General features: G+C 30.8%; 2 protein-coding genes and 1 long non-coding RNA gene across 3 annotated transcripts in view; 1 reads left to right on the top strand and 2 right to left on the bottom strand.

Moving 5' to 3' along the window:
* LOC107369987 (ninein-like protein) overlaps positions 1–27,905 on the top strand; it is a 34,384-nt gene that overhangs the window by 946 nt on the left and 5,533 nt on the right. The window contains exons 2-7 of the mRNA XM_015937957.3: positions 9,344–9,654; positions 14,614–15,459; positions 15,896–16,227; positions 17,847–17,919; positions 26,128–26,276; positions 27,753–27,893. Of these exons, the coding sequence (XP_015793443.1) occupies positions 9,472–9,654; positions 14,614–15,459; positions 15,896–16,227; positions 17,847–17,919; positions 26,128–26,276; positions 27,753–27,893 (1,724 nt within the window). The 5' untranslated portion in view covers positions 9,344–9,471. The remainder of the gene's footprint in view (positions 1–9,343; positions 9,655–14,613; positions 15,460–15,895; positions 16,228–17,846; positions 17,920–26,127; positions 26,277–27,752; positions 27,894–27,905) is intronic.
* LOC107369988 (uncharacterized) lies at positions 20,435–22,864 on the bottom strand. Its single transcript, XM_015937958.3, has 4 exons — positions 22,190–22,864; positions 21,988–22,130; positions 21,742–21,919; positions 20,435–21,522 (listed from the first exon to the last, which is right to left on the bottom strand). Exons 1-4 carry the CDS (start codon positions 22,426–22,428, stop codon positions 21,291–21,293), a joined length of 792 nt encoding a protein of 263 aa, XP_015793444.1. The 5' UTR covers positions 22,429–22,864; the 3' UTR covers positions 20,435–21,290.
* On the bottom strand, positions 25,002–26,234 carry LOC149094312 (uncharacterized). Its single transcript, XR_016201108.1, has 3 exons — positions 26,095–26,234; positions 25,625–25,662; positions 25,002–25,133 (listed from the first exon to the last, which is right to left on the bottom strand). It is a non-coding gene; the product is annotated as an uncharacterized LOC149094312 (long non-coding RNA).

Genomic DNA, 27,905 nt, shown 5'->3' with positions numbered 1-27,905 from the left:
TAAATTGCTTTTAATAACAAACTCAGCACACTCACATGAACCATTTAGGTAAGGTCAACAAATTTACAATTTTGGGTAAAAATTAAAAGCAGTCTAAATGATAAGCAAACAAGTAAAAGTCAAAATTAAATTACTCATCTAAATCACAGGTAGACCAAAAACTCCTACAATATAAACTATTGAAACATTCAAACATTTGATTCCCAAAAAGTGCCAATTGAAACCTAAACAATATCCAAACCAATTCATCCCTTCATTCAAATGTAAACCTTATTGATGGTAAATTCAAATGCACTTTTGATTGTAAATTTGTCAACAAATAACCAAAAACTCACACCAAATTCAAACAAAAAAGCGAGTCTTTTGAATCTCAGATATTATTTTGCTTCTTGTTTACTTCATTTTCCGTTTGATAATGAGTTTTAGCCAAGCATAACTATTTTTTTGGTGAAACGTTTCAACAGAAGTGCCAAAATAACAGGTAACAATCATAAGAGTAACAATAATAATCATTTGCTCTTTCAACCTGATTAATCTAAAAACTCAACTGAACAAGATGAACAAATGTATGACACTCAAGCATACTGTACCAATCGGTTTCTGGTTGAACATTTCAAACTGAACCCAATCGAAATTCAGTTTTCATCTTCATCTTCAGGGTCAACGTTTTTTTGCTTTAAACAAAAAACTCTTTTCTCGTTTTTTGCTATTAATATTTACAATGAGAGTTGCTCTTTTAAACTGAATTAACTCAAGAAAACAAGAGAATCATGATAATCAAAGGTTTCAGTGGCTGATTGTTGTTGCTCTTTTTGTTGTTTTCTGGTAATCATGAAAACAATTAAATACCAACAAAGAGTCGAGTTAATATGTATTAATATAGAGAAGATGAAAAAGTGAAAGTTTTACATTCTATTCAAGGTTAGTTGGTTGTTGAAACATTTTTTACTTTCACTGATTGTTGATTGTTGTCTTGTAAACAGTTTTTCATCTGTGTTAATCTGAATGAAGATACAATTGATTCAGGGAATTCCCTGCTTCTCCTCCTTTACAACCCTTCATCTACTTATGTTACTACAAAACTCTGATCCAACAAGTAATCACTTTGTTAAAACTCAAGACATCAAGTCTACATGCAACTACCTAATCACTCTAGTGACTGTTCTGGATGTTTCATTCAATTCTGAGTACTATTCAAGAATATCTTTTACACCCGAGGCAATGTTGAAGTTTGTTGGTTTATTTTGAACAATTAACTTCTTTGCTCTGTTGGTCAGTTGGCAGTAACTTTTATGATGTTTTCTCGTTCGACTTTTTTTTCTTTAAGAAATTATAAAAAAATGTTCAAATCGAAAGCGAGTTAATCTGATTCATGTTTAAATTGAAATTAGCTCTAAATTTAATGTTTCTGGTTTTGCAGATTGTGTTTAAAAGATTTTTGTGCTTATTTTCGTTCAATAGTCGAATCAGTTTTTCGTCAGTTCAGATTCAGTTCATTCTTTTTTCCAATGAGAAAATTTAATTTTAAACATTATCGACTCCACTTTGATTTATCAACAGGTTATGATCATTCCGGACTAATTAGTTTAAGAAACTCTTAACTGTCATGATAAAAAAGCTAAATCAAGGTAATGTTTGTAAATGTGTGTCAAACTGTGCGATTTGTATCATGCAAATGAGTTGAAACGTGAAAATTCATTTAATATCCAGAGCTTTATTGGTTTACTATAAATTGAATATTTTACAGTTGAAAAGGTTCAATCATCTAATCGATCTGATCTAATCTAAAGAAAATCGAAAGTTGCTAAGTAGATCAAGTTTACCGTTAAAATGCATCAATTACATTAATTTGTATTAAGTTATCATTATGACTATAACCAGTGGCCCAATGAGCGTAGCCGTGATCATGAATTTGAGTGATTTTATCGAAGCAACAATTGATTGGAATATCAAAGAAACTATAAAAATTCATGAAAATTATACTTTTTCGTCTTAAATGCCCTTCAATTCAGACTCAAATCCAATGTTGAGTTTGAAATGATTTTGTTGTCCATTTTGTGGATCAAAAAGTGATTAAAATCATTTTCATTGAGGTTGATAGCAATATTTGGAAAAAGACAAAATAGAAAATTTTTGCTGAGAAAAATTCTGATGAAAAAATGATGAAAAATGACAATGATTCCAGTTGATTCAAGGTAACAAATCCGGTCTCTTATGTTTTCCTACCTGAGCTTAAAAAATAAAAAACAATTATCTTTGTTGATAGCAAAATATTGGATGAAAACTATTTTCACTTCCTTTTGCTGTTCAATTTCTTAATTCGGGTTCCTTCATTTCCTGAAATTTCTTCATGAAATAAGCATTTTTTGTGTCTCTCAAAGTCTTCCTCTTTATCAAACCATAAAGCTCACCAAGAAAATATCATCAACAAAACAATGGCAATAACAATATCTTTTATTGTGGGTTACAGCAACGACTACCTTAATTTGATTATACAGAAAACAAGAATTATTGTGATTTAATTAAAGCTGCTTGTTTTCAGAATGAAATGTTTTCTTCATGATGACAATTTCCATGTCGTTTAATATTTACTTGTTGATCACGATTAAATGGTTAATGATTTACTTGGAATGAAAGGGAAACAAAAGTGAAATTAATATTTAACTGATAGTAACAGTTGAATAATATTCAATTAATTGGACAGTTGATGGATTACAATCGTCATGAAACGATGCAACTCTTTACTGATTATTATAAGATTCATCTTTTCCTTTTGTTATCATCACAAGTGAAAAGATTAAAACAGATTCAAGATTTGGTGCAAAATTTTGTCCTCAATTCATTTCCACTTCAATCAAACATTTTAACCCAGTATTCAGAGCGAGAAGCGTTAGGATTGGATTGGAAATGTGTGTGAATGGATTCATCATGTTTCCTTGTTCAAGTTGCCTCCTCTGACCATCGAGACTGAAAAATGAAAAACTCAACTTACAGGGTCAAAGGTTAAGCCAAAGTTAAACTTTATTTTGCATTATTGTGACAAAAAAAGGTTTGATCTGAAAACAAAGATCAAATGATAGTTTCGCCAAAGTTGAGGTCAACGTTTAGCAATTGAATTGAATCGAGGCTCATAGACTTTGAATCATTATAAAACATTTTACAAAAGTTCAATGTTACGTTTGACCAAAGTTGAATCGCAACTCTTGAATGCTCTCAACTCTCCAAATGAAGATTTTATGATTAAAAGGTTGTCTTGAATCACAATTATAATTGAGTGTAAATTTGTGGGGTTCATCTCTTGTCAAGTTGACTTAAAAGCAAACTCTATTGGGTTGTAATTTACAAGATCAACCGTCAACCTGACTGACTTAAGGTATCGGGTCATCATCGGACTGTTTGCACTAGTGAAGGTTCGATGCCTTAATCTATTAGCTTTATTGTATTTCGAATGTCCAGGTCCAGTGTCTGGACCAACATAGAATCCATAATGGTAATTAATGGCAATCTTACCTGGAACCTGACATGTGAGACATATAAGAATATAATCAAGTCTTATTGATCTTGATAATCACAATCGTTCGTTTCTGCCAGTCTACAAATGAACATGTTTTGCTCGCTCGAAAATCGAGTGTTTATGATGAATGCTTACCAAGTTTTTCATTGAAATTAATTTCGATTTTCATTCCGGATTCATTGAGCAAGTTGATTGATTCGGAGGATTAATTAGTTTTGATTGTTTGTCTTAAATTAAATTCTCTCTCAGAAAGCCAAAGTAGTTATTGCAATGTAATTAATCATGAAACGTATTATGGGTTAATTGAAATCTCTTTTTGTAACATCTTTTGCTAATAAAGGTGATAACTTAACATCGTCAGGCAGCAACTATTAAATTGCCTTTTCCCTTCATTTTTCAATCAACTTGAACACATTTCTGTACCAAACTGTATCAAAGTTTAATTTATTAATTCAAGTTGATTTCATTTCTCAACCAAAATCAAATCAATCAAAGACAAATCTAAACCATCTTCTGGGTAATAGAAGGGTTTACTTTGGAATCTATTTTTATCACAAATTGTAAACTCAACTAAACGCACTCCGTTATAATGAAAAAGTGATTAATATTTTGAAACAAATCAATTTGGGTAACAATCAATTTTACTGCAGCTTTCCCATTGTTTGAATTATCATCATCAACATCAATATATTTTATTAACAATTATTTGATTCTTTGATTGATAATATTAAATAATTGAAGAGAGACACTCAACACTTAGCAATTTGTTTGGGTTACTATAATTACATTGGAAAATTGTATTTTCCCAATTATCTGAATAAAAAAATTGAATCACCAAAAATTATTGTAACCTGATTACAGTAAACTTGTTTATCATTTACAACTTTCATCAAAAATATTGCCAGGTAAACACAAAAGAACAGTTATGATTGTACGAAAAAAAAGGTAAAAAATAATTTCATTATTGTTCAGTTAATTATTACATTTCCGGGCTTCCATTTAAATTGTGATGAATACAAAAAACAAATCAAGAAACGGAAAACTTAAACCCTTTCCCGACTAAGTTTTGAGAAAAAAAAAGTTTGGAAAAAAAGTTGGACAAAAAATCGAAACGATTAAAGTTATCGAAAAGTTTATCGAAATCTTTTGAACCTTGAATTGTTCGATGTCCAAAAATTGCAATAATTAGTTTGACCTGAACTTTGGTGACAAAAGTGATTAAATGTTTCAAACTGAAATTGAATTTTTTGGAGAAAATTGTTTTTCTTGTTGACCATTAATGGTCATGAAGTGTTTAAATTGAGTTTAGATTAATCATGTTTCTTCGCACTTTCACTTGATTTATGTTAATTGTTACCTATGGTTGTCAAAGTTAATCAATACTGTCACCATTCATGAACAAATAAGCACCAAATTGAATGATTATTCAATTTTTGATTGACTTGCCTTTAGGGTTAACCAGGTTTACCCGAACAGGAAATGTTGAAAGTAATACAAAATTCAAGTTAAATTTTGTTCATTTTTTAGTCCATTCTGCTAACATTATTATTTGCACTTTAAAAATGATTAATTGAATAAATTTGAAAGTTTAAATTGCGAATCAACTAATGAATATGAATATAAGATGATTATGATTATGATGGCGTAAAGTGGAAATGGTTTACACTAGAAGTTGATTTAAACGATTGAAAAGTGTTTGATTGAAGTTTTCGTGTTAACAACTTTTCCAAATTGTCAGCATGTGGTTAAGCATTCAATAGTTTTTTTCATGTCGATTAAAATGATTACAACAATTAAAGGAAGATAATGAAGATGAACATTCTTCTCTCTCTTTGCAAATGTCAATCTTGATTTGGAGGTCAGAGGCGTTCGCGCCCGTGTTACGTGTAATTGCACGTTTTACATCCTCGTATCAACATCGTAATAAGAATGCGAAAAGGTTTACTTTAATTGTTTGATTACACTTGAACTTGCCTTCATCTTGATCATCATTTTGATCATTACCATCATCTTGTGCCATTCACTTAATCAGTTGCACGTTCCATTGTTTTACGTGCTGACAGTCGCATTGGAACTTGAATTTTAATCCCAAACTCTAATTGTTGCTATCATTTAGGCTTTATTTTTGGACTATTTTAATGACTCGAGTAATTAACTTGCAGCTTTGACCAATAATTTAATTTAAACTTTCAAACTGAAACATCATCTTCAACTCAGTTTAACCTGAATTCAACTTTAAATACTGAGTTTTGCTCTTCATTTTTGACGGTTAATTGAAAGTTTTGTTGAATCGCAATGAGAATAGCTCAAAATATCAAATGAACGAGTAAATTTTCATTCTTCTTTCATCACTTGAGTAGAGAGATTCAAATACTAACGATTGTTGGTCAACTGACCGTGATTTCAAATTTAGACCAATTCGTCAAAAATTATAGTTAAAAATTCCATGGAAGTGCGAAGAACTTGATAATTGATGAAATGATGCAGCAAACCTCACTTCAGTTCGTTCATTTAAAATTGATTTTTTTACTTTCAGGAAAACAGAAAAATCTCAAAGTAGATTATGGATTTACGAGATTTTCTGGTTTAAGCGGCTTCTCAAATCTTTTGAAATCTGAAACATTTGTATGAATCTTCAACATTTGTTAAACTAAAACAAAAATGCTTAACCTTGCGAATGAGCGATTAACCAAACTTAAGAACCTTTCTGAGTTCCTTCAGATTAACGGATTAAACGAGAAAAAACATTCAGAACTTACTCAGTTTACTTGGAAGATATGAAAAGCTGTCCAAAGATTATGAAAATTTGCTAATTCAACAGAAAGTAAAATCCATAATCTTATTTGTTCAAAGGTTTGTCTAAATTTGCTAAAAATGTCCAAAACCTGAAACCAAAATTTAAAAGTCGAACCTTGAAAAGTAAATCAATTTGTAATGATTAGTCGAATCGAAACTGAAAGATGATTGAAAACGAACGATAAAAAAGGTGAAATTATCTTTAAATTGTAACGCATTTAATGGACATTTCAATATCAATTGTTTACTCTGTTTTATGTTTACCTTGTAATAGTTTGACAATTGAACATTTTGTAGACTTTGTAAACACTTCCGGATATTTTATTGTGTATTTAAGGTCTAATAGTGTTGATCCAATTTTAATTAAACCCAAATAAAGTTAATTAACTTTCAATGATGAAGATGAAATGAGAATGATGAATGACAAGAAACAAGCGATCAACAGATAAAGCAAATAAAGGTTGACAATTTAAAAGGCGTTAATCATCTTCATCTTGATTATCTTTTCCTTTAATCAAACATTCATCATTCGCAATCTCATCATCATCATCATCATCATGAGCAGTAAAATTGAACAATCTGAATAATCTTTTTCACACTTTTCCCGAAAAGAAAAGCAAATTAAAAATTTGTGTTTCAAAGCGTTTCTTCAATTGCGATCATTCAATTAGACAAAAAGGTAAAAATAAATGTAAATAAACCAACAATTGCTTAATTATCATTAATAACAATTAAACCCTTTTCTGGAAATCAATTAACTCTTCATTAACCAAAAGTGATTAAACATGAGTTTGTGACTCTTGTGACTCCAGTTTAAAGCACTTTAATTAACCAAACAATTTCCTCTTCGGTTAATCATAATTGTAACAATTATATGATTGGAAGGAAAGAAAAGCTTTAAATCGTTTCATTACTTGATAACAGTCTAAAGGCGCGTTCAATCAACTTTGAATTCATAAATTGATTAAACTATTAATTATGTTGGTAAACAATACAAGCTGATTAACATGGAAATTTTGGGAATCTCAATGATCAACGCTTCATCATGATTAATTAGCTTAACCAACTAATGAAAAGTTGATGATTTAATTGTTTAAACAAAATCTTTACTTGACCAGGTTAACCATTATTTAATTGTTACAATTAGACCAACCTTGTTTCCCTTAATTTTCCAGTCAAGATTCACTTAAAATTGAGTTTTAAAATGAAATTTAAATTCAGTTTTAAATTCACTTTGAATTCACTTCAACACCTAAAAAACAAAATTGCATTTGATTGTTTAGCTTTTCCGTTTTTACAGTTATTCAAATTGAATTTTCTGTAAACAGTAAATCAATAACAATTATAATAATCAGTTTTGAATGAATTTTCAGGATAACCCGGATTAACTGATAATGTTTTTGTTTGCATGTTAAATGTACTTTAAACAGGACAAAGATTAACCTTTTTTATTCCGCTTTTAATATATTTTAATATATATTGAGACATTTTTAGCTCAATTTGCGTTTTCTTTGCTTTTTTATCATCGAATGTGAATCAAATGTTGACCGTTATGGTCAATGATAATGCGGGCACTGGGTATAAATAGGGTTTAAAGGAGTTAAATCATTCCAATCAAAACAATGAATTTGGATGAGATGAATAAATGGTGAAACTTTGATGGTCAAAATGCTCTTTGTATTAGAGATGAACAGTTGAACCGCATTTATTGAGCTTTTTTAATCTTGCGATTATTTTTTCCTTTTAAAGTGATCAGTGTTTCATGCGAATGTTGAACCATTATATTGTTTGTTGACGGTGTTGTTAGTTTTGCTTGATGATCATAATCGTAATCAGATGCAGTTGAATCAGGTTGTGGTTAAAATTAATCTAAAAAATGAAGGTAAACTCGAAAGAAGCTTTTCTTTCCCTGTAAAGATATGGGCTACTTGAACAATCCGATTATATTGTCATTCATATTGCAATTGTAATATCATCATTATGGTTACATTTAATGTTGCTTATTCATCTTGTCAATTGACTTTCTCAAGTTATTCAATTTTGTAGTTTCAAGTTCAATTTAGACTAACTGTCAACTCGCTTTACTTTATTGAGTAAAGGTTTGAACCCATTTTCCCAGGTTCACTGGTTGACAGTCAAATGGTATCTTCGGGTTGTTGCCATTATTATTCATGTTCAACAGCATTTAAGCGCAATTGAATCATGTGTTAATTTCTTTCATCATCTTTAATTGTAATAATTATGTTTAATTTTGAGCAAAGGACTTGAACAATCATTTCAAAAAACTGTGCCTTTAAAGTGTTTCTCATTGAATATTAAATTGTGATTATTTGAGGTGTTTAACCATCACTTTGGGATTCTGTATAACCAGCTCATAGAGACTCACATTATTGTAACCAGAAATCGGTTAGACACGAAGCTACTAGTTGATTTGATTCTAATGAATTTTATCTCATCTGAATATCAGATCAAGGTTTGAACTATTGATCACTTAAAATGTGAAAACCATTGTCAAAACTCAAAAATAAATTGTTTAACATGAACATTATCAAGTTAGCGATGACTCTGTTGACTGGGAAATGACTATCGATTTTGACTTTCAACTTTTGACAGTCAAAGTTGATTTTCATTTTTGCTTCTTATATCGAGTTTCAGTTTTCACATATTCATCCCGAATCGTGTTGAAGATACAGTTGTAGTCCTGAGACAAGGTAAGTCTCCTAGTTACTAGGTAAACAGGAAGATAAGTGAGAGGAAGACGGAGTGAAAACGAAACAGATGATAAAGCAAAAGAAGACAGTAAAGACAGAGTCAAGATCGAGAAGATGAGAAAGGAAGAAAGACAGCTGGAAGGAAGAGAGGAGAGTGAGTGAGTGAGAAGAAGATTTGACTTGCCTAAAGGTGATGTATTTTTCACGTTAAACAGTTGTATCAATGAAGGCAACCCAACCACACAAACCATGTTTTTTTCAAGTTACCTTTTTTCACCCAAAATGTTTACTAACCTTTTCTTTTAAATGTTTCATTTTAAAGGTAAATTACAACTGACCATTGGAACGATTAACCAAAATGAACTGTTTACCATTGGAATCGCTTGTGTCCATTTAATGTGCTGTGTGTTTAACCATTAACCAGGATTAACAGTCAACAATTGTATAACAATGACCAGTGAATCAAATAACTGTTATGTTGATAAACTTCATGAAGTCTTTTTATCCTGTGACAGTTCAGGCTGTGAACTGTTGGGTAAAGATGAGCTTCATGAGCTTTGTGATAAACTACAATTGGATGAGGATCAAACTTATTACATTATTGATCATCTTTTAATTGATCCATTTACCAAGGTAAGATGTTTAATCAATCATTAATTTACCTTTCACTTTGGTTTTTCATCACAACTAGAAATGATAATTATGAAGATGATGACATGATTATTTTCATGGAAACTTTTATTCCCTATTTGTTTTTTACTGTAACTACCTTTAGTGCGTTATTAGCATTATCATTATCAAAACCATTAAACTAATAATAATGGAAAAGTAAAGGTAAAAATATTATATCTAAAAACAAATAGAATGATTGGGAAAAAAGAAGAAGAATCGTCTTTACAATTGAAAGTTTAATCACGCAATCAATTTATATTAATATTATTTGCCTTTTTTCCTGATCATTTACATGATAATTGCCGTAAAGTTGCCACATTAATGACGTTAGGTTGACGATTGATAACATTTTGTAACATTTTGTTGAGTCTCAAGCCGAGGTTTTCACTCTAATTTTAGTGCAAGTGTCAAGACATTATCAGTTATTTGCATTAACATGATAACTGAATTGATTTGTTGATTAGAAATTTAATTTCGACAAAAATTTAATTTTAGATTGACTATTGACTTGTTTCACGCTCAAAGCATCATAAGTTATTTTACATTATTGTGACAGCTTATTGACTGAAGCTTACAAGGGACAAGATTAAGGTTCAATACCGATTGACTTTACGTCAATATTTTGCATTATTATTGTATCACAGATTATGATTTTGATGGCGAAGTTGATCTGATCTTGAAAAAATTCCTTAGCACTTAGCTGTTCCTTAGGCTCAGCTCGTTTTGAATATTTGAATGGAATCGTTTGATTTTGAAGTCGATTTTTGGTGAATTCTTGATTTTGCTAGAAATTCAATTTCCATCTTTCCATCTTTGTAAGTTGATTGTTCAACTGGTTTACAGAGAGATTTTTAAATTGTAATTATTGATGATTTAATGACAATTTTGTTTTACTTTGCTTACAGTCTGATCGCTTGTTTTGACATCTTATCAGCTTCTTAACTTTGGATAATCTTTTATTCAAACATTTAACATGTTTTACCTGTCAAACTTGCCATTTGATTGAACATTGTAAACATCTTAATGATAAATGATAAATCTAGTGATAATTCATGATAAAATGAAGGTAAAAATTGAAACAATTGTCAACCATTGAGATTAAAATGAAACTGCTGTCAACCTCAAAGCAAACCAATCAACCATCACTTGACATTAACTAACCATTTGTCAATTTAAAATGAGAAACAGTGAAATCTTTTTTTGAATAAATTGTACCAAAAAAACGTTGATTTTTAATGATTAATCTGTAAATGATCTTGACCCAAGCTCAACTCTCAATATCCAGTAAATAAACGCCTTAATTTTGATCATTAACACCATTTCCAATGTAAGGTTCCTCCTTGTATTCATCTTAATCTTTATTGCTCTCTATTATAAGGATTATTATGATTATGATTATCTTTATCATTATCATTACTATTAGTATTTTTAGGAACATTATTATAGTGAAAAAGGTTAATGCTCTTTGTCAACTAATTTGAATATTTGCACCTAATGAAGGTCATCGATTGAAATTAAAATATTGATCGAACTGGACATTGGCAAGTTGTTGGTGAAAAATGGTTGATTTGGTCAACATTACAGTCGATTAGTGGGTTTACTTTCTGGGTTTTTTTTCTCATCTCATAATCTTCGTCATCAGTGTTGCTGTCATTAGTGCTTTTGACACAATTGACCCAAAAATAATTAGAAAAGACTGTTAAGGGTTAACATTAACATTAGTATTCTTGTGATGAAAAGAGCGAAGGTTTCAAGCTCATTGTTTACCTGATATTGTAATGAAAACACGCCAAGTTACATTTTACCTTTGATGACGTTTGGTTAGTTAAATTACATTTCAAGTCATCATCAAAGTCAACAATCAACTAAATGGTTCCATTAAACAATCAAATTGCTTTTTTTACCATCAAAATCATGGAAATGATAATTTGGAGAAAACAAAAAAAAATTGTTTCTATTTGTATGTTTGTATGTTTATGTTTGGACGGTTTAGATATTGTTAATTGGGTTAGAAAGATATTCAATCTTGTCCAGGAAGAGATTAGGACTGAGGTGACAACGATTATAATCTGATGATAAATCATTTTAAGTTGGTGTCCAGAAAATGGTTGCGATTGTGACGGATAAACGCTTTTGAATCAATTGAAATCTATTATTAAACTGAATGAAAGACTTCTAGAGTCAACCTGAAGCTTAACAAGTAAATCCAGTTGACTCTTGCTTTTGTCAACAGTATCAAGTTATTTTGCATTATTACTGTAACAATTAAAGTGGACAAATTAACAGCTCAAACAGATGGCTGAATGTTGATTGAGTCTGATAATGACAATCATGAAAAGTGTCGGATGACTGGTCAAGTCAAAAGGTCTTGTCGGGTTACTTGCTATTCAGAGGTGAAAAGACTCAAAGATCACATCAAGTTGCCAATGAACACAACATTTGATAGGACAAAATTGAAATGCCAAATACCAGAAATAAGATGACGACTGTCAAATGAAGTGACTTCAACTATAAATTTTGATTAAGTTTTTACAATATTCAGTGATGTTGGTTGAGGCATCAAGAAATAATTGATTTAGGCTCTTGAAACCCAAATCGTACTTTCTGCTGAGTTTATCCATGAGATGATCCATTGATTTCCAGCCTCTTTTGAAACCACTGGCTGACAAACAGATGGACACTTTTGGCTTTTCGAGTAAACCAGAAATTCGCCTGTAATCGGTATCAGACTTGAACTGAACTTTTCCTCTTTTGCCTTCAAACAACCTCCAAAATAACCCATTTAGCTGATTTCATGTTAATAAAAAGTCGAGTTGTAGCTACAAGGTTGTCTCTTGCTTGTGCTACAAGGTTGGACTTGTTGGGTTGCATCTTTGGATCTTTGTTGGGTCGCGAAAAGTGTTTTTTTTGCGATTTTTTCTTCTTCGAAAATATTTCGGGTTAACCAGAAATTTTGCCAATAGTTTTAGAGAGCATTAAGAGCATTTGATGTATTTTCGTCTTCGAGTAATTACATCTTTATGGCAATGCGAGCAGGTTGAGTCTTTTATTCAAAATCTTTTGTACTTTTATTGTAGCTCACATTTTATGTCTCATCGGGTTATTTTGCATTATTATTGGGACAAGAGGGAAAGTCAAGTCTGTTTGCTCAATAACTGAAGCTAATTTTATCCTGAATTTGATTGAAGATGTTTACATGATGAACCACATTCTGACCAGTGAAAGGTAAACAAGTTGAGACACTTTGCTTCTTGATATTCATACAACCTGATTAGATGTTGTTTATCAATTTATAGTTTAATTGAAGTTAAAAATCTAATGAATATTTCATCATTTAAATCTGGATTAGCAAATACCAAATGGTTTTAATCTGTCATTTAAAATGACCATTAGTTGATTGATTTACTGAACGCGAACGCGAACGCGAAGAAGAAAGATGAAATGCGATTCACAAAATTTGAATAATCAACTATTTCTATTACAAATGCATGAATTTTGTTTTAATTCAACCTTTTATCGTTAATTAATTAATTCATTAATCTGACAATTTCTTCTGAAACTCAATGGGAGGCTCTTGTTTACCTTTGTTATTCATGTTTGATCATCTGAAAGATAATGTTTTAAAAACAGTTAATTCAGTTGCAATTGAATTAAAGGTGATAACTGCTCAAGGGTAAACACTTAAAACAAACTCTCTGGTGGTGCTTTTGATCGCCCCAAATGTTGATTAACTAACTGGGTTTTGTTATTGAATTGCCGTCAAAAATTAGCTGAAAGTGACTCAAAGGAGGAGGAAGATGATGTTAATCATTGATATCATTGATCCACTAATTACAGGTTTCTTCATGTTTTTTGTATTCATTTTCAATTGAAATATGAGTCTAAAAAGAGGCCAAAATTTGTTGTCATTTTTGATTATTCATTTAGCCTTAGGTTCAAGTTAATGCAATTTTCATGTTTTTTTATCACTTTTTGTTTGCAATTAAAGTTAACCATTTTCTTGCATTTTAATCAACATTTCGTGTTTCTTTTTGTGGTTAAATGATTGTAACAGTTGAACAAATTGATTCACTTTTTCGACTAACATTGACTTTTAATCAATTCTGAGGTTAACATTGTTCAACTCATTGTTTAGTCAATTTATCAAATCTATTAAAATTGAGATTCACTTAACCTGTTCAAATAAAACGTAAAGTTGGCTCATTTTCAGCTAATTAAATCGAGATGAACCTTTCATGATTAAGTTGATAGTAAATTGAATAAGGTTTGATCAATTTTTACCTTTTAATTTTAAGGTGAACAATTTGAGAATAAGTTTGCTGAAATGTTTGGTGAAAGGAAATAATTTAGAGCAATTGAATTGATATACGACCTGTAATCAACTGATCAAAAGTAAACCAAATTTGGTCTGAAAAATTGATGATAAATTGGTTCATTGTTTGGTGAAGATGAAGAAAAGGAAGAAAACTGAAATATTTCTCAAGATTGGCGATCGTCTTCCGCATTTCAGGAACTTTTTTTATATTTAATTTTGTCCTTTAAATCCTCTTCAATCAGCCGTTCATTTGAACGATAAAATGATTAAAAGCTGATGATTGAAATGAATTCATTGATTAGCATTATAAAGTGTTCATTGATTGACAAAAGCTAATCTTAATTCAACCCAACATTTGACAAAACTGAAGCAAACTGATTTAACCAGAAAAAGGTTAATAATAACATCTATGGTTGAAATTTAGGTCACTATTGAGGTCAATGTAATAAGTAATGTTAAAGGGTCAACATGCATTGTTACATGATAATAGCCATCATCATCATCATTACCATTATTATGTTATTTTAGCCTTTGATTGACTTTTGATTAATTTTTTCCTTTTTTACAATTTTCTTCTCTTTTTTTCTGGTTTCACCATTTTTTAGGTTGATTTCAATGAATTTAAAGAAGTTTTTGTATCGCTGTTGACTCGATCTCAGGTTGGCTATGATGAGATACCAAACCTTTCAAATCCCTGTTCACCAATCAAACACAAACCCTGTTCATCGCCTTCATCCTCCACAAATTGTAAGCCATCATCACCCTCACCTTCACCAACTTGTTCAACCAACTCAACATCAACCTGTTCATCAGTCAATTCATCTACTTTATCTGTTCCATCCGCGAGTTCATCTCTATCTTCATTAGCACCTTCAATATCACCCTCACCCTCAACCTCATCAACAGCAACATCAACATGTCCACCAACAAGAGATGACGATCTAAATGGTAAATCAATATTAGATCATCGACACTCTCAACATCGACAAAATGATTATCTAAATGGTTACAATTGTAATGGTAACAGTAACAATACAAATAACGATAACAATAACAATAACTCGAGTAACAATAACAGTTTAACCTCACATCATAATCAACTTATCGATGATTATCATCATCACCATCACCATCATCACCATCATCATCGCCTTAATAATAATAACAGTCCTTCAATGATGGATTCTTGTACAAATATTAATAATAGCTGTTCATCAGGAGCAACCTCATCACCAACAATTAATCCCAATTCAGCTGAACACTTGTTACGTTCAATTTGGGATAAACTGAGAATCGGTCAAGATGGTTATCTCAATATCAATGAATTGTATGCAGTCTGTGAACATGTTGGAATGGAAATATCTGATGATGTGATTGAACAATTGTTTGAGAAACTAGATTGTGATAGAGATGGTAAAGTCAGCTTTGATGAACTGCTTCAAGGTTTATTTGTAAGTATTCATTATCCACAAATCACTTTAATCAATATTCAGACACTTCAATGAACCTCAAAGGATTCAAAGCATTCAGTTTCCAATTCAGTTTATAAGCAAAGTCTGGCAAGAAACTGTGTAAAAAAACTGAGAAAAGGAACTTTTGTCATTTTTCAAAATTTTGTTTCTTCTATTCGAAAACCTTGATTCTTTGAAGGTTGATTAAATTGATTAACCTTGATTAATTTACTTTATTTTTGAAGACCTACGATTCAATCAATACTCTTATGATATTTACAAAGGTTTTTTAATCCAATTTTATGATTACTAGTGAACTTGAAGGTTAATTATTGATTTTGTTGTTTGTTGTAACATTGATTTTTGACAACAATAATTGTTGATGAAGATTCAATTGTCGCTTTAATTTGCTTGTTTTTTGTTTCTTTTTGTTTAGGAACACAATCGAAGTTATGTTGTTAATAATTGCAATCAACAGGTAAACGGGTTATTTAAATTGACTTCTGATGATCCATTTGATCAGAAAATTGATTTAACCGGAGAAACTGATTCTTCAATGAGTTATCACCATGCAATACAAGAGACTGAATATCATAATCTTCACAACACTCATCACAATAACCATCAGAAGCGTAAAGTTTCACTCACAGCCGATCACAGTTACATTAAATGTCAACCAAATGAATCAAATTCAAGGCAGCCAAGTGAAGATGATAGCTTTGGTACAACAGGCAACTATTTTCAATCATTGGATCCATTGAATGTTGGGTGAGTTTATCAAGTAAAGTCACTCAAAGTCACTTCAAAAGGTTCAATTCAAATTGTTTCAATTATTAAAAGCTCAAAATTTCAACGTTTCTTTCAGTTTCTTTCACTTTTCAGATTAAAGATAACAGAATCATGTAAAGCATAATCTGGACATTTACCCAAATCTGATCCTTAAATGATGAGAATGAAAATTTTCCGTCAAAAGCTGGGAAACAAGAAGCAAAGCTCAATATTTCAAACGAAATAAAGAAAATACAATTTTTCAGATTTTCTCTCGAAATCATTGAAGAGATTAATGCTGAATCTTCCTGGAAAACTTTCAACTTTTCCAAACAGAATTAGTTTATTCCCAAATCAATGAGCAACTTTATTCAGTAATGAACGAACTCAATCGTGAAATTTAATTTCCAAGTTTTCTCAACTTTTACCAAAATCTATTCTAAAGATTGAACCATTTTCAGTTCTCAATTTATTAGTTAAAATTATCTTGATTTATTTATGATTATCTCATCATTTAAGGATATTCAATTTGAGCAACAATTAAGTTGAAAATACTAATTAACTCTTTTGTTGGCAACAATTGATTTACTAGATTCTAGTCGATCAATTGTTACTTGATTAACTATTTAGTCTTGCTGTTGAACTCATTTGTTGTTTCATCAATCAAATGGGCTGAGTTAGTAACGATTCAACTGAATGTTCAATTTGGGATTCAATTTAGCATCTCAAGTGTATAATTGATAATCATGATAACATTTGTTTTCCATATTGGAAACAATCCTAAATGAAACATAAAGCGTTTATTGAAACCTTTTTACCTTAAAACTATTGACCATTTAAAGTCAATATCGATGTAAACTTGACCTTAACTAATAAGCTTTATAATTATAATGATTAGCTTCTAATTTTGATCATTTATTAATTTTTAATCGACAACCCTTTTGTTTACACACTAAATTGATTTACAAGACTCCAAAGTACTACAGACTTCATGATTAGATGATCACAATTAATCACCTTTTATTCAAACATCAATATGCTTGAAGCTGAAACAATTTAACATTATAATTAACAAGCTAAATTAAAATCTGGTTAAAAGGCCAAAAATGGTTCAAAATAGGGAATCTCATTTTGCAGGTTTTTTTGGGTGAAAAAAAAGTCGAGTTAATTGAAAGCGTTTCAAGCTTAACTTGAATTTTGTTGAACAATCAATTGAATAGTTAACTTGATTGTTGAGGTCTAAAACTCTTCCGGGTTTAACCGATATCATTAAAGTGTTAGTGATTAGTTTAATTGGATTTCAGGGAAAACAAAAGACATCCTTTGAAAATGGAATCAATTGAAATGGTCATTTCAATGGTTCACTTGAAGGGTTAAATTGAAAGGTTTTCAAGTTACACCTTTGAAGCTTTATCAACAATTGAATCACGAGTCTTTGTTTACTGTTTATTAATTGTAATCATATCATTCACAATTAACCAAATTAACTCCTAATGAAACCTTTATATTCAAATGATAACACGAGCTATCAATAATTGTTACAATTAACGCGCTTTAACCACCTTTTGATTTGAGTTTTTTCGAACTCTTTTAATTACAATTAAATTTCTCTTCAACAGTTATGCTGATTGTGATAGCATTTTTACATTATGGGATTCATTTGGTTTTACAAATGCCAAAATGCTGCTTAAGGTAAGTCGATTGTTAATTGTTTCATTAATTGATTGAAAAAACATTTACTTCTTCAACCTAAAAGTTGGTTTCAATGAAAAAAAGAGTTGATCTAAAAATGGGTTTACGAGTTGCTTTTCAATTGACTCGCGATTGAGATTAAAATTGTTGATTAAATTGCTATTTAAAAATGATGAAAGATTGAGAAAAAATTAGAGGCGATTTAAATGACCATTGAAAGGTTTTTGTTGTTAACTGTTAAGTTGAAAACAAACGCTTTGAGTATTGAAAGGTTTTTGTAATGTTTTTTGCACGCAATAAGCAAATTGTTTGTGAATCCATTTGATTATGATTAACACTTAATCAAATGAACCAGAATATTAAATGGTTATCCTTAACAGCGATCATTTAAATTGTAATTTTCCCCTCATTTTGTTGGTCATCGGAAAAGTGAGAAGGTCAATGAACACAATTGCATGATCCACAAATGAACCAGTTTTAGGACAATTTTACTTTTCCTTTTCTTGCCTACAATTTAGTTAATTGTAACAACAGTTAAATGCAATTTTTCATTGGTTTTCAAGTTTCAATTTTTTTGAGAAAAGGTGACTTTTAGAGATGAAAAATTCTTGAATGCGAATGAAATTGGCTCTGAAATGGTGAAATTGCGTTTTACTTTCAGGTTAACATTACTTTGTCATGAAAGCTATTGATCGATATTGATTAAACCATAGGCTATCTAGGTCATAAAATATACCTGAAACAATTTATCTAATGATGAATTATGTACATTAAACGTTGTTGCCAATACTGGCTATTGATTTGATCAGGAAATACAAATATCAAATACACTTTTCTGTTTCTCTTTTCAATCAATCAAACTCTTTTTTTTGTGTCTCCTTTATTTACAATTGGTCTCGTCTAATCTAGAAGTTTATTAATCTCTACTTAATTCAATTAATGATGAAATTTGAATAAATTTAGGTTATCATTAACAAATTTGAGCTCAATTTCATATTTGGTTCAACCTTAAAGATAGGAATTAAATGAGTGAATCTTTTGTTTGAAAATGAAAAATTGGTTGAATGTTTATTATTAATTTGAAATTGGTGGTGTTAATTGTTGATTAGAAGCAAAAAATGAGTTAAAAGGCTAAAAAGTTCAATTGTCTGTCGCTTTATTTGGTTATTTTATTTGCAAATTGTAATTTATTGATAAACCCTCAAGACTATTTTACCAAGGTTACTGGTTACCCAGCTGTTTTAATCAATCCTTAAAGGGTTTTTAGGTATACTTGTTGATTATCATTAACAATCAACTTTATTCAACTTTAATTATTAACTTTATTTATCTAAAAGTAACCAGCTTTTTCTTGTTCAATCTCAATGTGTTTGCAAAGTTGAAGTGTATTGTGTGACTCAGATTTTTACCAATTTATCCTTCGCGTTTTGCCAACGCAAAATCAATTTAGATGATGAATTTTGTACCGGTTTGCCTCAAAGATCATTTTTGCTTCTGATTCCACCGAACGAATCTTCGATTTAAATATATATCTTCATCTCAATTCATTCAAACTGTCGTCAAGACTATTTTCACATCCATTCAACTCCACATCTCCACATTTCTTCATATCATCTAACCCAATATCATAATGGAACTTGTTGATATCGACAATTATGGTGAGTTCGGACAAGCCAGGAGATCAAAGGTTATTTTATTGATCCAGGAGATCATTGATTGAAGCCAGGAGATCAGCTGTGTGAGATTAAGAGAAACTTTCAATTCTTGTAAGCTCTAGTATCATGGCTAATGGACTGGCTTCGTTAAGTAATGGTGTCTCTTTGAGCATGGTTTAGGCCTTCAATTATCAACTGTAAAGTAGCAACTGTGAATTTTTCAGATATCGTGTGGGTGTTTTGATGACGAGTCAGTCAGTTTTGCTATTAGAATCTGATTTCTCGGCTATTCCCGATGGATGGCCAGCCGTCAGTCTGCTATGATTTTGGCGTTGCACTAATTGGGCCAATAGCTTTCTAAGTTTATCTGAAGGGTTAAGATATTAAAATAATAATAATAATGATGATAATCATCATCAGTATCAATATTTGAATGATGGTTAGAGATGAACTTTATACAGGTTCCGTTGAATGCTTGGTTCATGATGTTACTTGAATGATTTTCTGGTGAATAGCGAAGATGATCAAAAGATGAATGATTGGATTGGATGGATACCAAATGGTGCTGATTATGGCCTGAAGACTCATGTAAATTGACCGCAGTTGATCATGGCAACACCAACATTTGATTTAAAGTAATGAAAAATGATGGTTAAAATAAACCCAAATCGTGATTATCAAGTTCAAATGATAAAACATTGTAAAAGTAAAAATCGCCCTTCAACATTAAACCATTTACCGTCGATATTCTTACAGCCAATTCTGATGAGAATAGTCGCTATCATGAGACATTCATTAAGATGAAGCCAAGTGATAAAATACATTAAATCAATAATTGTGATTGAAGACAAAAATGTAAATTAAATTATATCTTTTTAATAGCTTATTGGGCCACCAGCAAATGATTTCAATATCTATTGAGCTTCAATTATTGTCAATTCTCAATTGGTAAAGTTTCATCTCAAATGAGGAAATAATTAAAATTTCAAAGTTAATCACTGATCCATGATCAAGTACACAATTGATGATAATGATGATAATGATGAGCAGTTCCATTGATTATGTCAGATACCGTTGGCTGAATATTTATTGAACCTAAAATTATGACTTTTCCCTGACTTGCAGCTAAAAATGAAGAAACCATTTTCCCCTCTCACTATTTTCATGATGAAATCTACAGGATTCATGAAACCGTGAAAAGTTATTCATGATAACCTTGTGATTAGAAAACAAATTCTGCATCAATTTTTATTCTCTATATTATTATTTCATTATAATTTTACCTTCTTTTGCTTTTCTTTCACCAAAATGACTAACATCAATGCGCCATCGATGTATCGTTGATCATCAGCTGATAATGATGGTTTCTTGATTGTGTAGGATTGAAGTAACTAGTTTTACTAACCAAATTTTTGCTCAACTCATATAATTATGCGGTCAATTCGATGACGGAAATCTGTTTAAAGACTTGTCTGTTTAATGGATACATTTCATTTTCTCATCATCATTGATTAATTATAAGGAATGAACGTTATTCACTTAAATCTTATTGAATTTGTATTGAAGCTTCCATTGTTGTTCATGTTTACTGGTAACACCAATCTTGAGGTTCAATTGACTGGTTGATGTGTTGATTTAACAGTTAGAGGTTTACAGCTTTTAAATTGATGTTAATAACACTCCATGTTGAGGGTAAAGACGCTTCAAATGGTCCATTCATTTGGTCAGAAGGAAACGGAAATGGGAAGTCATGTATCTGGTTATTGGGTTGTGTACTTGATTTGGGTCAACGATGGTTCCTTCAGGTGGATAAAGTGATTTACATCTTTCAGAGGTAAACAAGAAATCATCTTGAGAACAGATTAAAGTACTTAAGCCAGCAAATGATTTCTCCAAGAAGTCGTCCATTGCCTGTTTACCCGAATCTTGGCATGAAGATGAAACAATTCTGTAATCAAAACAATAATTGTATTAATTATTTGCATCGTAAGTGAATATTAATGGTACAATTTAATGGCAAGTTGAGGAGTCGTCAAGTCAGCGACAGTTTAAAATAAAGCTTTCTGTGTGAAGTCTCTCACAACATTAAGAGTGGCTTTGATTTTTCACTTATCATTATTTTTAAATCAAATTGCCATTAAGCTGTTTGATTAATGTAATTACTTACTCGAGAAAACAGTTAATCCAACGATTGTATGAGCAACAAGTCAAGTAAAGTCTATCATCAAAATCAGTCTGTTTGCTGACTGCATCCATAGCCGCTACATAAGGTTGATTACATTTTTCCTTGTATTCTGGTTTGCTCAAGACCGAGTCAGCAATGCAGGGTGAATGTTGGAGAAAGTCTGGATTGATTGAGAAAAATGAACCAAATCAAGATAATTGTTACAATTAACATTAAAATTATACTTACTTTGCCTTAATTCACCATCTTTACAAAACCTGTCAATTGACTTTGAGAAGAGTTCACTGGCAAATTCAAACATTTCATTTTGTATCGGAGTTGCACATCTTTCCATGTGATCTTTAAGACAATTGATTCCATCTTTAGAATGTCTGAGATAATGAGAGGAAATTAATTAATTTAATTGGGAAAATGGTTCGATTGTACTTACGAGCAAATCATGTCGATTCCAGGATCATTTGTAATCAACTTGAATGAGTCTGAATCATTTGAGTAACGATCAATCTTTTCAAAACAATTGTGAATCTCTTTGAGATGACAATTGCCTTTTGAACGATGACTTCCTCGAAATTTATTTTTCTTCCCTGATTCACCTTTAATTGCTGGTATTGAGATGGTCAATATAATTCCAAGAGTGACACAAATTGTTGAAAAATTAAACAAATTCATTGTTGAGTTATTATAATGTCTAAACGATTGAATTGATGAAAACTAATCAAGATGTTGCAGCATTAAGTGTTGATGGCCATTTGAGAGTTTGATTTGCATCGATTGGGATTTACTGGTAACAAGGACAAAAATTAACATTAATTTTCAATTTGAACAATAAATTGTCACCACTGATTATGGAAAACCAAAGAAACATAATTAGGTAGATTGGGTTTTAACTTGATGGTTGCTCTTCGGTACAATCATCATTGGACCAAACCATTCAATTACGCATTTTTCACTCAATGGTAATATGTGGACAAATTACCCTTTTACATCGATTGCCAGTCAATAATCAAAATAATTATCAAAAGTAATTGATTGAATAGATTGATTTTGGAACTCTATTGTTGAATTACTCAAATAGTTAAGCATTCATTCAAGTTAACTGTGTAAATATTGAATATAATAATTGTTTCTTATTAGCTATTTTATGTCTATGATTTTGATATTCAGGTAACAATACAAAATAAACAATTAATTAATGACCAATAGATGAAGATAAGAGTCAAACTATGAACTGATCAAACAGATGGATTAACCAGAATAATACAGATTTGTTTACTTCATAAAACTGGTAAATCATTTGTTCAGCCATTAAAGCAAATATCAATATGATACAATTTTCATTATTAGCCTAATTGTGATCAGTTATGAGATTCAAAAGGTTTCTTTGTTAATTGTGATTAACCTTGATTCTCAGGTCCAAACAGTTGATCAAAGATTGGCTCAAACCTTGAGGTTTAGTTTTTCTGGTGATTTATAAATATCAGTGGCTTGATTCTTGATTTGTTATATTTCCAAGTTTATCAGTCAACTGTCCATCATGTTTATCGCTATGATTACTGTTCCTTCACTTTTTGTTTCCTTAATATTTCAACTGTCTCTAAGTACGAGCACAAGCGCTATTTTATTTGGTCGTTTGTCAAATAATTCAAATGCTCATTCTTCCAACCAAAAGATACTTTCTAGACAAACATTTCCTTTGATTATTAACTCAACGACTTCACCTAATTTAGACCTGCTTTATGACAAGTCACATACCGATAATCGATGGAAATCAAATTCAGCTCGGAACCAAAGTGTTTATGGAGTTAATTCAAAAGGAAAGTCCAAACAAAACCAGTCGTTTTTGATTCTTTTTCCAGCAATTAACCATAAAATTGGCTCTCTCCAACTTTTAAATCAGCATCCTAGCCTTGGTCAAATGGTTAGCTCTTTGAGATCACCTGAAGATTCAGTAGCTGAATCAATGGTGGAAAGTGTTGATTTGGAGTTCGATGACGAAGGTAAAAATGAAATGTTTGAAGAAACTGAGGACTCTGAGGATGTTGGCGAAGATGAAGCTTCTGAGGATGATTTAATGGTTGCTGAATCTGATGACGATTATTCAAATGATTTGTATTTCTCTGGAAATGTTGATCAAGTTAAATCAAATGATTCAACTTCAGTCAAACCATCTCTTCCTAATGAATCAATGAAACCATTTGGTAAACTTGATTTAATCAACTCAATCAATGACTCAACCCGTGGACCATTAATTTTAAGCAAATTGCCAGTTGAAAGGTTTGATCAAAGACAAAAGTCGCTCCGATTTCCATTAATGATGCCAAGAACACACCGAAATGTGACCCGATTAAGAGAGGGTTGCTCTTTACGACCATCTGAGTTTTCAAAGCCCAAAACATTCACCATTCACTGGAAACATGACAATCCATAATCTGGTTCAACCTGGTTAATTATCAATATCCACAAAACCAGCCTTTAATTGTTCCACATTTTAATTTTTCTTATTCTTTTATTTCTTTAAACATTGATGTTGAGCTCACTAATCAATGGATCCATTTTTCAACATAAATCCCAAAATAAAATTAACAGCAAAGAAAAATAGATTGATTGAACGTGTAATTGACAGTTATCATTCATCTTTCGCCTGTTCATATACTGTTTCAGTGAAACATTAATCTTACAGCCCGGTGCGCTTGTATTGTAGCTAATTAATGATGAAATGTGTCCATCCATTATTAAACCAAATACTGTCAACAGTCTTGTAGCGTACAAATCAGGTCTCGTATCACCGATGAAACTTGAGGTCAACATACTGTTGATTGTCATGAGGTTACTGTGAAAGATGAGATGGTGAAACATCAATCCACTTATCAACAAATTGATAAACTTGTTCAGGAACAATTAAGTTGATGCTTCTTTTGCATATCCTTGTGTGTTTCAGCTTCACTTTACTGGTACTGGCTTTATGTTTACTGTTAATGGTAAAGTTGATAATGTTTCTGACCAGTTAACATGTTTAGATTGAAGCTACTGTTCCGGTTATGAGATGTGTGTTCCTTTGCTTCTCAACTTAATTTCCATTTACTTTTCTTAATTTACTTCTTTTAAGGTTCCTTTTGCTTTTTTAATTGTTAACCTTTCCACCAATAAATTCATCATTAAAATTTAGACCAAACTCAACGATGATACGTTTTACTCTGTTAATCTTTCTTCTGTCCTCGATATTTGCCTTCTTCCAATTTCATCAAAATGCATTCCCGGGTAACTTGTTTTTATCCGTCTAATTGGTCCATTATAATTGAATCTAATTAATATTATTTACCATTTACATCTTCGTTCATCTGGTTGAACCAAAGGTTTGACTCGTTGAGCTTTAACTGCTATTCCAGAAATTGAATGAAAAATAAGTTGAATAACCGTTTTTTTCATCAAATCAAACCTTTAATGTCAAACAATGCATTTTCATTGTTAAATTTGAATTGTATGCTGCTTTTTGTCATTCAACTCTTTCTTAACCCTGACTACCTTGCAATTATTATCCGTAAATTGTTCAATAAACAGTTTACTGTTGTGTAACAATTTAAACTTTCATCTATTTAATGTCCTTCGTTAGTTGATTAGCTTTGTATACTTTTCTTGATACTTTTCCGTCTTATTTTGCTTTAAATGAAAAGGTTGAACCTTTACGATAAAAACACACATCATTAACTGGTTAAATATTAACTTGATTCAATCACAATGAATGATGCAAAAAAGCACAGTTTTCCAGTTTGAATGATGAAAAAAAGGTTCAGGGTTATAACAATGATTATCAGGAAAAATTGGGTGACCGAAAATGAAATGATCAATTCAATCTCTTGTAAAGTACCGATTTGATTGTTGATTTGTTCAGGTCCAGTTTAAAGCCTAAATTAAAATAGAGACAAGAAGTGAATCAGTATCAAAATAAGAAAACATTAAACAAGTTAATTTGATCATTACAATTCATCGATAATGTTTACCATTAGCTGAAATTACCAAAAATCAATATCAAAAACTCTAACCTCTGCTGCTGAAATTGTTGAAGGAAATCAAAGAGATTTTAAAATTTAATTGTTGATTGATAGTTGAGTTTATTACTTTTGAACAAACTAACACTTTCATTGAGTCTAAATTTGTTTCAAAAAAAGGTAAACATAATGAATGAAAGGAGTAAAAAAGAGAGTTAAATTGATGTAAATCATCTTTATGTCTCTCAAATTGTCAAAGGATAAAAGTAACCTAAATCACGCTCTGGTTTACTCTTGATTCTGGTTGTTGAAGTAAATGTTTATGTGTTACCTTTCATGAACTACTCACCATTATAATAACCTTTATTCATCTATTCACTAGGATCTTGGATTTGACAATAAAACAGGGCGTATCAATGTACGAGATCTTTCAATTGCTCTTGAAGAGGAGCTTTTTGCATCATTCACCAATTCATCTGATCTGTTTCAAATCTCATTAACAATGTTCCAACATGAGCTTAATTATACCAAGTAAGTACATATAACATGTAAGCTTCTCACCAAATGTACATTAAATTGTACTTTTGTATACATTCACCGAGTGTTAATCCATTAACACCCCAACTGTTGTGTGCGTGTGCGTTTCGTTGATTAATGTTTCATTGATGATTGTCACTTGGTTTCCCTTTATTTCGCTTTCCTTTCTCTATACTTATCAAGCATGCAGAATAATTGAGGACAAACTTGTAGTAATAATGATCAAAGATTCAGGATAGCCGGTCCTTTTGGGTACTGTTGCCACCAACATTGTACTCAACTCACTGTATTCAGTTGAATCATGTCCTTGAAACTGTGTTTGGAGAAGCTTTATTAATTATTCAATCAGTTATTCAGTCAACAGTCCGTTCAACTGAACCTTTTAATCCATTTGTGTCTATCAATGAAAGTGAACAGACAAACAGGCGTAAATTATCTGAATCCTTATTAATTCATTTCTTTCTTCCTTTGCTTCTTCCATTTTCTTCCTTGAATTGTTCCAAGCCTTTATCAAAGATTATCAGTAAAAGGTGACACATTTTTTTTCAACCAATTTTGTTTCAATTAAAGGCTTTGACCTTTCCATGTTCCAGTATTTCTGTTGACAAGATTGAAAAATAAGTGTTAATCATTTCATTTCAAGTAATAATCAAATAGTCAACAGTAATTGTTGAAATTTCAAGTTAGTTTGACTTTGAGTCAATTAAAGGTAACTCTAATTTACCTTTCATAATTGTAACCAACTGTATACTAAACAATGAAAGGGAATGAATTGATAATGTACAGTTGATTGTTGAGATGGTTAAAAGTGCTATCAAGTGGAATGGTTTACTATTACTATTGATCAATTTTTATATTATTAATGAGCAAAAGGGTTGGTTATTTGACTTTCAATCAATTAGGGTTAAATTAGATGAGGGAAGGTAATTCTGATTATAAAAAAGTATAAAATCAAAACAAACTCTATTCTCATTGATTAACATGTTAAACTGAGCAATCAGGCAACTAGCGAGAAATTTGATAGGAAAGAAAAAAATTAACCAAAAAATATTAAAATTGAAATAGAGTTATTAAAGATATAAATAATATATATATATTAATATGATAATAATCATTCAAGATAATGGTTTCAAGATTGTTCATCTTATTGATGATGGCAGTTGCCTTTCATCGGATGGTCATCATGAAATAAAAAGAAGCAAAATTTGATTAGCATTTGAATAAATGAAATCAGATCATCAAGATAATTGCGATAAAGGAAAGAAAAAAAGACACTTTTTTACCAATCAAATAAACACGCATACAACAAATCATCATCTCAATTTGACACTCCTAAATCTAATACATCATCACTTTAAATTTGCATTAAATATGAAAATTTTACACATTTTGGGATAAAATTTGCTTTTCTTTTTCTGGTCTCATTTGATATTATCATTAAATTTGTTGCTTTTTGCTTTCTTTTTGCAGAATCTTGTACGAACAGACTAAAGCTGAACGGGATCAGTTAAGGGTGAACCTGAGTGAAGCTAATGCTCGAGCTGATTTACTAGCCCAAGAGGTTGATGATCATCATGCAAAACTGGAAAAATCATCGAAAGAAAAATTAGTGTAAGTTATATT

Source organism: Tetranychus urticae, chromosome 1 (genome assembly GCF_039701765.1).
Source record: "Tetranychus urticae isolate SD_2017Ah chromosome 1, NJAU_TeUrti_SD_1.0, whole genome shotgun sequence".
NCBI classification, from domain to species: Eukaryota; Metazoa; Arthropoda; class Arachnida; order Trombidiformes; family Tetranychidae; genus Tetranychus; species Tetranychus urticae.
The sequence above is the reverse complement of the archived record's forward strand: the minus strand, read 5'-3'. Positions and strand labels throughout refer to the sequence as shown.